We start from the raw sequence: 10,673 nt of genomic DNA, 5'->3' as shown, positions 1-10,673 counted from the left end.
TCAGCAGGGCGGGGCTGCGGGCCAGGCGGGGCTCTGGGCTCCGGCTGCTGGCGCTGTCCACGCTCGGCTTCTGCCTGATGCTGCAAGTCAGTGCCAAGAGGCCCCCCAAGACGCCCCCCTGCCCGCCCAGCTGTTCCTGCACCAGGGACACCGCCTTCTGCGTGGATTCTAAGGCAGTGCCCAGGAACCTGCCCTCCGAGGTCATCTCTCTGTGAGTGTGCTGGCTTCTGAGGTGGGGGAGCTGAGAGAGGGAGGAAGGCAGGAGCCGCTCTGGGAGTGGATGGGAAAACCCTTGCTCCCCCTCTACAAAGTGTGGGGAGCAGGAGGTCTCCAGGGGTCCTCAGGACTGGAGATTCAAGGCGTCATCCAGGTTGGGAGTTCTGTAGTCATGCAGGCTCAGCAGCCATGGCTGGGGACAACAGGAGTTTATGGCCAAGAATGAATCATCACCACCAGCAGCATCAATGAGACCTACTGTGTGCAGGGCTCTGAACATGGGGGGAGGGGTTGTTTACAAGAGCATGTGGGCCCCTGCCTGTGATGTCACACCAAGGGCAGAAAGGCTTTTTGTGGGGGGAGGGAGGGTGGAAGCGGGGGGAGGGGCAGATGTGAGATACACCCACACAGTGCCCTGTCAGGGGAGGGACTCCTGCCACTGGTCTCCCATCCACCCTGCACTGGGCCAGCCAGCCCGTCACTTGCAGTAAGTGGCCTCAGAGACTGGATGGGCTGTGGTCCTTGAGAGCAGGATGCTAATCCCCCACCCCCATCCCAGTGCCCCATCCCTCCACAGCACCTACCTAGCACACTGTGGGTGTTTGAATGATCTTGAAGGTGTGGGTAATGGAACCTTCTTTTGGCTGAAGTGGAAGCTGAGCCTGGGGCCACTGGTGTTCAGGGAGGCAGTAGGGGAGGATACTGAGATGGAAGGTAATGAGTTTATGGGGGGAGAAGAAAGATAGCCCTAGGTGGAGGGGACCCAGGCGGGTGAAATGGGCGTTTTCCAGGGCAAGTGTGCACAGAACCATTGCCCTATNGTCCCCTCTGCAGGACGCTGGTGAATGCTGCCTTCTCAGAGATCCAGGATGGAGCGTTTTCCCACCTGCCACTGCTGCAGTTCCTGTACGGACAGGGCCTTGAGGAAGGGCGGGTAGGGGGTAGGGCAGTGGAAGGGGCCTACCCTGGGCTGCGGGGAGGGGTGCAAATGCATCTAGCCATTTAAGATGCAGGTGTCCCTTACTTTTGCTGGATGGGCTAGCCACAGAAGGTGCAGCAGCATAGAGTCGGGAAGGGTGCAGGGAGCGGCAGTGGGGAGAAGGAAGGTGGGGGTTGCCTGCAAAAGCCAAGAGTGGGTATTTGGGGCCCAGTTAGGAATGGACTTGCCTCCTCTGGAGACCCAAAGGAACTGGGGGCAGTAACTGGGGCTGGTGCCAGAGGATGGACCTGCAGGGGAGAGGGGTCATCATAGAGACCGCTGATCCCAGGAACCAGGATTTGAAGAATGAGTGGGGGTTGAAAGGGAGGGAAGAGAGGGTGTGGAATTGTGACAGGGGCTGTTTCTATTTGGAGCCCCAGTTGCACGAAAGGGCGCCTGTGAGTTACCCCACTCCTTTTCACTGTGGGTTATCCTCAAACATACCACCAGTCTGAGGGGGACAGAGTGAGCTGGGGTGAGGGTGGGAGGCAGAGAGTGGTGACGGAGACAGGAAGGATGCAATGGGGAAGGACCCAACCTGACCAGCGAGATCTGCCCCTGGCAGTTTCTACCCTCGAAGAAGCTTCTGGGACCAGAACAGACTCCCAGCTGGTCTCGCTGCTGGGCTGCTCTGGGGCTCCCTGCTGGTCCTGAGGTGGGATGGCAGGGCAGCCAGACCGTGAAGAAGCCCCAGGGTGAGGCAGCTGGCTGGGGACTGGCACAGTGGGCACACCCTCAGGAGCTCTAATTCTCCCTCTGTCTCTCCAGGTTACTCAACTCCAACAAGTTTACTCTGATTGGAGACAACGCCTTCACAGGACTGTCGCACCTGCAGTACCTGTGTGTAGCAAGGAAGCCAGAAATGGGAACTAGAAGGGAGGAGGGAGCCGGGACCTGCGTGGGCTAAGAGGGGAGGTTGAATGAGGAAGGCTCAGGGAAGATGGGGGGAGTGGAGAGCCCTTGCATCCTCTGACCGCAGGACCCAAGAAGAGGGTCATTTCATCCATCCCTCTGCCTAAACCATCCTGCCTGGATGCCCTGTCACCACAGGCTTAATATCTCCAGAATCAGAATGGAAGCCTGTCTTAGGACCATGGGCAGGAATCTGGATGGAACAGAGGCAAATAGCTGGTTGGGGGTCTGGGATGTTGGGTGGCATCTAAGACAAGTTCTCATTTTCTCCAGCTTCATTGAGAACAATGACATCTGGGCACTATCCAAGTTTACCTTCAGAGGACTCAAGTCTTTGACACACCTGTGAGTATATCATGTACATATGCACACAGGCCCAAAGGCTTCCTCTCCTGTGGCCTAGGGCCTTAGGTACAATCTTCAGGTGACTCAGGGTCTCTGTTGCAGGTCGCTGGCCAACAATAACCTGCAAACACTGCCTAGAGACATCTTTCGGCCCCTGGACATCCTGAGTGACTTGTAAGGCTGAGCCCTATTTCTTTGGACAATGCCACAGAGGGCACATCCCTGGAGGGAGTGGTGTGGGAGCCAGAATTGGGAAGATCATGAGGTCTTGAGAGGCTGGGAGGCCTTGGGTTTGGGGATGCTTCCTAGAAGACTATGTTGATACACATGAAGCAATATGTGTATACGGTTTTTTTTACAGTTTATTTATTTTGAGGGGGGAGGGGCAGAGAGAGAGGGAGAGAGAGAATCCCAAGCAGGCTCTGTGCTGTCAGTGGGTCTCAATCCCACAAACCATGAGATCATGACCTGAGCTGAAACCAAGAGTCAGGTGCTTAACCCACTGAGCCATCCAGGCACCCTAAACATGTGCTTTTTAAACATATGTTTGATTTGAACCTTCACTGAAGCCTATAGCATAGCCACAATCATTAATCAGTGTTTACACAAGAAGAAAACCAACCCAGGATTGCGGAAGTTCTGGAGGAACTGAGATGCAACATAGTTGTGCAGGTTCTACACTGCAAAAGGCCCCTGACCTAGGAGGCAAGTAGGGACTAAAACTCACCCCCCACTCCACTGGCCAAGCACGTGTCCACAGGGGTGCACCTACCCCCAGGGGAACCTTTCTCTAATCTGTGCAAAGATGCGGCGTGAGCAAGCAGCAGTGGCCTTGATTATACCTACTTCTAAAAACCCAGGGAGCCTGGGTGGGCAGAACAGCTGGGAGCCTGTTCCTCTCTGTGTTCCCTCCGTCACCCTCATGATCCAGAGACCTGCGGGGCAACTCACTCAACTGTGACTGCAAGGTGAAGTGGCTGGTGGAGTGGCTGGCGCACACCAACACCACGGTGGCTCCCATCTATTGTGCCAGCCCGCCCCGATTCCAAGAGCACAAGGTGCAGGATTTGCCGCTGCGGGAGTTCGACTGCATCACCACGGGTAGGAGTGCCCCCAGCAGCCCTCCGCAGGGCAGCCGCACAGGCACTGCCAGCACCACCCCCGACGCTAGCCTTGCAATCCAGCGACCTTATCACCCAACAAGCTCTTACTCTTCTTCTCCCCACCCCTCACCTCTTGTCCCCGCAGATTTTGTGCTGTACCAGACGCTGCCCTTCCCAGCAGTGTCAGCCGAGCCCTTCCTTTACTCCAGCGACCTCTACTTGGCACTGGCCCAGCCAGGTGCCAGCGCTTGCACTGTCCTCAAGTGGGACTATGTTGAACGGCAGCTTCGAGATTATGATAGAATCCCAGGTACCTGCCCCCAGTCTGGCTGTGCTGGCCCCACTGTTAGGGGTTGGGGAGGGGATGGGCTTCATTGTTCCTCTCCGGTGAGTTCCTATAGGTAGAGGGATAGATGAGACTTGGTCTCTGCCCATAATAACTTTCCAGTCTTTGGGAGAGAGGCCAATATATACATAGATAACATCCATATAATAGATGGGTGTGAGGAGGGACATATGTACCTGATGCTCTGGGACCACAGAGTGTACCCTGGACAATCAAGGAAGGCTTCCTGGTAGAGGGGATGCCTGAGCTGTCTTGAAGATGAGGGAAGGGAGTCAGAGGTGATGTCTAAGTGCCTGGCTTAAGTAACTGGGTGGGGCTGGTAAACCAAGGAGGAGATAGGAGTGGCTAGTGAGCTCAGTTTGGGATCCACTGAATTTGAGCGGAGTCTAGAAGGCTGAGGGACACCTAGCTCAGAGAAAAAATGTGGAAAGGGTGTTCTGGCAGAGAGAACGACATGAGCAAATTCAAGGTGTGCAACAGTTTAGTGTATGAAGGTGTACATGTGTAAACCACAAGCAGCTCATATGACTATACCATATGGTTCCAAGTAGAAAGAGGCAGATGAGACCCAAGAGAGGGTCATGGACAGGTTTTGAGCAGAGCATGTGAACCAATCCAACCTGTATTTTAGAACACTCTCTCTGTATGTGGCATGGAGAGTGGCTTGGCATGGGCTGAGTCATGTGGGCACACTATTAGGGGGATCTGCTGGAGCCTGGACTGGGGCAATAGCCGTGGGGGCGGAGAGAGACATTTATAAAGGAGGAGCGAATTGACACAAGATGAAACAGAAAATTTAAATTGCTCTGTATCTCTAAAAGAACTTAAAGTCCTTATTAAAAACAAAACAAAACAAAACAAAACTTCCCCCAAAAGGAGATTCCAGAGCCAGATGGTCTCCCTGATAAATTCTATAAAACATTCATGGAAGAATAACAGCAATCCTACACAAACTGTATTAGAAAGCAGAAGGGAGGATTGACAGGACTCAGGACTAATCAGCTGTGGGTGAGTGATGGACAGGGGCGTGTTGGGGATGGCTCTGGGTTTCTGGAGGTGGGTACTGGGTGGAGCCACAAACTGAAGCTGAGAACGCAGAGAGGGAGGAGGACCACGTTTGGGGGCACATATGTGCTCAGTCATGGTCAGCTGGAGAGTGAGGTGCCTTTGGGTGTGTGGGCAGGGAGGGTCTGAGCTGCAGCTTGGGTGCTGGGGGAATCTTCAGTGTCTGGGCAAGTGCACCACGGCTGTGGAAGGGATTCGGGGGTGACTGCCAGAGCCTGGGGCTCAGCATGGGCTTTCTTGGGGGGAGAGGTGGGGAGGAGGAGAGTGGGGGAAACATTGCTGGGAAGGAGGAGAGGTGAAGACTGGAGACAACAGACAGGTAAAGTGTGGCCCCACGTGTTTTGGGTGCCTGAGAAGGGGTCTGGTTGTTGAGCAAAAGTACATTTGTGTGGACATCCTCATACATAAAGGCCCTTTCAAAAGTGGGAGTTCTCAGGAGAATGCATTTTCATACGCAACTATCCAAACCTCAAGCTGTCATTTTCTATACCTTGGCTCTATCACCAGGCTGTGGACAGGCTCCGGCTCTTCCTCCTTCCCCTGCCTGGCATCTGGTCAGCCAGGTAGCTTTGGGCAAGCCACTTAGACTCTGAGCCTGCTTCTGGGCAAAAGAATAGGCTCCGTTTCAGGGTGATTAATTGAGGAACTGTGTTCACACTTGGCACAGTGACTTCGCACAATAAAAATTCAATAATGGCATTATGGATAAACAACTGGTTGATATCTGGGGATACCTATTCTGTGCTCAGTGTCAGCTTATATTTAAACCCTGGGCACGAGGGCAGAGGAACAGTGATGCTGAGACAGATTATTAGCTGTGAAAAGTGGGTGAACACCATGGGGAGAGATACCCTAGTGGAGAGCCTTAGTTCTGGCCCAGAATTGGAGGGGACTGACCCCCTTTCCTGAGGGCATGGCATGGGCCGGGGGCCTGTGGCTGCCTGACGCTGCCTCATGCTGCTTCCTTCCACCCTGGCAGCCCCCTCAGCGGTGCACTGCAAGCCAATGGTGGTAGACAGCCAGCTGTACATGGTGGTGGCCCAGCTGTTTGGTGGATCTTACATTTACCACTGGGACCCCAACACCACACGCTTTACCAAGCTGCAGGATATCGACCCACAGCGCGTGCGCAAGCCCAACGACCTAGAGGCTTTCCGCATCGACGGCGACTGGTACTTTGCTGTGGCTGACAGCTCCAAAGCAGGTGCCACCAGCCTCTACCGCTGGCACCAGAATGGCTTCTACTCCCACCAGGCCCTGCATGCCTGGCACCGTGACACTGACTTGGAGTTTGTAGATGGCGAGGGCAAGCCACGGTTGATTGTGTCTAGTAGCTCCCAGGCACCTGTCATCTATCAGTGGAGTCGCACCCAGAAGCAGTTTGTGGCCCAGGGTGAGGTGACCCAGGTGCCCGATGCCCAGGCTGTGAAACACTTCCGTGCCGGGCGGGACAGCTACCTGTGTCTCAGCCGCTACATCGGTGACTCCAAGATCCTGCGCTGGGAGGGCACCCGCTTCTCTGAAGTGCAGGCCCTGCCCTCCAGAGGCTCACTGGCCATGCAGCCCTTCCTCGTGGGTGGCCGCCGCTACCTGGCGCTGGGCAGCGACTTCTCCTTTACGCAGATCTACCAGTGGGATGAGGGGCGCCAAAAGTTTGTGCGGTTCCAGGAGCTGGCCGTGCAGGCCCCTCGGGCCTTCTGCTACATGCCTGCTGGGGATGCCCAGCTGCTCCTAGCCCCCAGCTTCAAGGGACAGACGCTCGTGTACCGACACATAGTGGTGGATCTCAGTGCCTAGAGGGCTGCCGAGGCCTCTGGGTTCCTCGGGCGGCCACTGGAGGCTGAACAGAAGTCTCTGTGTGAGCAGCATGTGTGCCCGTGTGAAGACACATGTAGCCAACCTGCGTACATGCCCTCACGTACACCCTGTGCACCCCCTATGAGCATGGGCACACACTGTGGACTGGCCCAGGGGAGCCACTAGTCATAATCAGCATGAAGACTTGTATATGCACCAGGCAACCCAGCAGCCCTGTGCCCTCTCATACGTGGACACTTGTCGGCCCCATCCCCCACCCGAAGGCCTCCCTTGATGTGCTGCTTTCCCCATGCTCTGGCCCCAGGGAAGGAGTAGGGGAAGGGGGGACAGAGCCACCACCCACCCCTGTTTTTCAGAGAATCCTTCCCATTCTCCGGTCTCTCCTGTTGGTGCTCCAGGTGTCTGTTTACCTACTCGTGCTTTGCCCTGCAGCCCACAGCCACATCCTTCACACTGCTGGGCTCGCTCACCCATGCTGTACTCCTTCTGCATGCACACGCGGACACACGCGCACACACCTGTTGACACTCCCATTTCTGTGTGCATACATGCAGGTACAGTGCTGCCTAGAGAGGCTCTTTCATCACTTTGCCTCTCTTCTTGGAGAAGACACACAGTACCTGCCCTCCTCTGCTCATCCCTGGTGTGCCCACCCTATAGCTGATAAGGATGGGAATGGTGGTGCCAGCCTCTGGGCACCAGCCTGATCTCCTGGGGGCAAAGCCCCTTTGCCCAAAGCAATAACAACAGAAGACCCTGACCTCTTCTTAGGGCTCTCTGTTCTTACTGGGGTTTCCTGCTCTGATCCTGAATCCTGCTCACCTGTGGACAGAAGACCACCCAGATAAAAGCCTTTCAGCTTTTCTTTACTATAGCTGCCGAAGCTTCAGACCACCCTGTTGTTCAGCCCCACCTTTGGGATTGGACCTTGAGCTATGTAGGCTCCTTTAGGTGGGTCCAAGAGCTGGCTGAGCCAGGGACACTGCAAACATGAGCCAACTGGGTGGGTGCCAGAGAGCATCCTGGGGATACCGGGACCTCTCCTGTCCACAGAGGCAGGCCCCAGGTGCGTTGCCTTTTAATGCAAGCTGAGTGGTGGAGAGGGTGAGGGTCTTGTGGGAGCAGCACCTGGGAGCCAAGCTTCTGCTGCCCTCTGCTGTATGCTGCGAATAGACAGTTCTGAGATGGAGGCTGGTGGAGAAGGCATGGATGGGGTGGGGAAACCACCCTGTGCCCAGGCTATGTGAGGGCCTGCTGGTGACAAGATGCTCAGGGGCACTTGGGGGCAATGTTATGACTCACTGCTGCAAATAAAAATTTCCCACCCCATCGCTGGCTCTCAGGCGTCCAATGGCTATGGTCAGTGGTAGCTGTTTCATTGAGAACAAGGCCAGGGCTCTGCTCTCTGTCCCTGCTGTTCACAGGGGGTCAGGTGGAACATTAGCATTCAGACTCCCTTCTTCTACCTTCTCTTCCCTTGGAGGAGCGAGTGAGCACCCTAAGGTCAGCTGGTGCTGGGGTCAGGAGTTCATGGTGATGACACTCAGATGGAGAGCAAGTGTGACGAGTCTCCACCACCTGTCGCTGACTCATGACCCAGGTGTTTCTTCCTGGAGCTCACAGTCTTGGGGCTCACTGAGATTGGAGTCAGTCCCTCTGTTAGGCCAACTCCAACCAACATGGCCAAAGACAAACTCAGCAGTCCCTCTCCACTCCTCTCCCCTCCCTCCATTGCTGCCAGCCCTTGCCCTGGGTATAAGATTTCACGAAAGTTGACTGATTTCCCTGGCCTTTGATTTCTCCTTCTGTAAAGTAGATAGTAAAACCTACTCTGTCAGTTCTTGATTCTGCCACTTACCAGCAGGGGTGGCCTCAAACCACTTAGCCTATTTGTATCTCAGTTTTCTCATCTATAAAAGGTGGATAATTGAGATACCTACCTGACAGGGTTAGTGTGAAATGTAAATGCATTAAATATATAATACATTAACATATGAAAGGCCCTTGGAATAGTGTGTCTGTCACAGAACTATGATTTGTATTGGTTTTTAGGACTATATGAGATACAGAGGTGGCTCAGAGAAGGGTGCTTGGTGGGAAAGAAGTTTGATCTTTGGGAAGAACTGCTGTCTGTGGCTGAGGGTTCCCTAGCCATCAGTCTCAGAGCCCCTGTGCCCTATGTCTTACCCATAGCCTCAGATGCCCAGCCAAGCCTGCCCCTGACCACTCCTCACAATGGAGAGTCTCACAGGTGACATGTCTGGGTTTCCACCTCCTCAAACCACATTCATGTGTTCTTGGCTTAGCAGGTGCCACTTGGGATGCCCAGCTGTACTGTCCTGGGAATTCCTGTTGTGCTTTTTCAAACAGGGAATGGACCCTCACGCTGTGCCAGGGAGAAGTTGCCAGGGAAAGTGGGTTGAGTCTCTCAGACACATTGGCACTCTGTTGCCCAGCAGAAAGATAAACATCATTCTGACTGTCGCTTCCCCCCAGGACTCCTTCTAGGGGTGGGAGACACTTCTCTCCCTGAATGCCCAGCTTTCTGCTGTATGTCTGCCTGGTCACCTGCCCTGGGGTCATCTGTGTGTCCAGAGAGTTGCTTAGCAATCCAGTGTATCTGGGTGACTGTGTCAACATCTCATGACCAAAGGCTGTGGGAGGCAGAGTCCACTCACTCTGCCAAAGCCAAGAAGGATGACACCCCTCAGCTCCCAGCCACACACCCCTCCGTGCTGAGTCCTGCTCTTGGGAGCAGACCTCTGATGTCTCTTAGATTTCCTAAGCACAGTTAACAGGACCAGGAGTCTCCGAGTAAGAGGCCTTCCTGGCTGGGTAGCCTTAAAGTGGGTACAGAAGAGCTCTTTGCCAACAAGTGGGGGTAGATGCTGAGGTCAGGTCAGGTGACTCTGGAAGGCAACTGGGGAGGAGTTGGTTCTGTCACAGGTACCAAAAGACCTAAGGAGCACATGCACACAGTCAGCCTAGCACCCTTTCCTCCAGGGGAATGGGTGTCCCTTCCCTCTTCCGCAACCTCCTTGCTCCTTCTGAGCTGGCCTCCTATTGAGTCTGTCCCATCCTTCTGCTCCAAGGAGACAAAGATGTGTCTCCTTGATTAGCCTCAATTTTCACCTCAATCACAAGGTCTGTGCCTAGAGATGGATGGTGGGATCCTAGCCCTTGGCATCTCTTGTCCTTCCAACATTGGGTGGGAGCAAGGCTCAAGGTGAGGGGGTGGTTAGATGGGAAGAGCAGGCCTCAGGGGAGTTTCTCCCGTGGGTCAGTTTCACTGCTAGCTCTCACACCCGGCAACACCAATAAAATTGATGATAGTAATTAAGAGTACATAATTACCACGAGTTTATTTATTCCCAGGAAGCCTCCTTTCCCTGGCCCCCATCATTACCTATTCCATCCTTTCCATAGGTGGTGGGTGTTAACTATGGCTCTAATAAAAAATAATAACTGCCAAAGTTGTCCACCTCCCTGGCTCTGGGGAACTCTGCTGTCTCCTTCACCTCAGCCCTATAAAGCAGAGAGGAGGCAGCGCAAGGTCCAGGTAGGGGAGGCAAGGTCCCCATTGTCAGAAGGAGGAATGGGGTGCTACACAGAAGAGGTACAAAGAGTGCAATCCTATATACAAAGTTCTAGAGGCAACAACTTTTGCTGTCTCTTTTGAGCTCCCACCTTCTTCCCCATATGCACCTCCCCCCACCCCCCCAGCTGCTTTGTCCCTTTCAGGCCTGAGCTCAAAAGACTGATAAGCCACGCATTATCATTCAGCAACAAATGCCACCAGGTGACGTTACTTTTCATCCCAGAGGGAATGTATTTCCTTCATGGTAAAAAAAAAAAAAAAAAAAAAAAAAAAAAAAAAAGAAATTTTTTT

At 54.1% G+C, this 10,673-nt stretch overlaps 1 protein-coding gene across 1 annotated transcript in view; it reads left to right on the top strand.

The window, feature by feature from the left end:
- The window catches only part of LGI3 (leucine rich repeat LGI family member 3), a 9,023-nt gene extending 910 nt beyond the window's left edge, over nt 1-8,113 (top strand). The window contains exons 2-9 of the mRNA XM_077766644.1: nt 5-211; nt 1,051-1,122; nt 1,964-2,035; nt 2,381-2,452; nt 2,555-2,626; nt 3,384-3,553; nt 3,701-3,865; nt 5,946-8,113. Coding sequence (XP_077622770.1) covers nt 5-211; nt 1,051-1,122; nt 1,964-2,035; nt 2,381-2,452; nt 2,555-2,626; nt 3,384-3,553; nt 3,701-3,865; nt 5,946-6,763 — 1,648 coding nt within the window. The 3' untranslated portion in view covers nt 6,764-8,113. The remainder of the gene's footprint in view (nt 1-4; nt 212-1,050; nt 1,123-1,963; nt 2,036-2,380; nt 2,453-2,554; nt 2,627-3,383; nt 3,554-3,700; nt 3,866-5,945) is intronic.
- Nucleotides 8,114-10,673: the final 2,560 nt, after the last annotated feature.

The sequence above is a fragment of the Crocuta crocuta genome, unplaced genomic scaffold, assembly GCF_008692635.1.
Source record: "Crocuta crocuta isolate KB4526 unplaced genomic scaffold, BGI_CrCroc_1.0 scaffold225, whole genome shotgun sequence".
In the NCBI taxonomy this organism is placed as follows: Eukaryota; Metazoa; Chordata; class Mammalia; order Carnivora; family Hyaenidae; genus Crocuta; species Crocuta crocuta.
The sequence above is the reverse complement of the archived record's forward strand: the minus strand, read 5'-3'. Positions and strand labels throughout refer to the sequence as shown.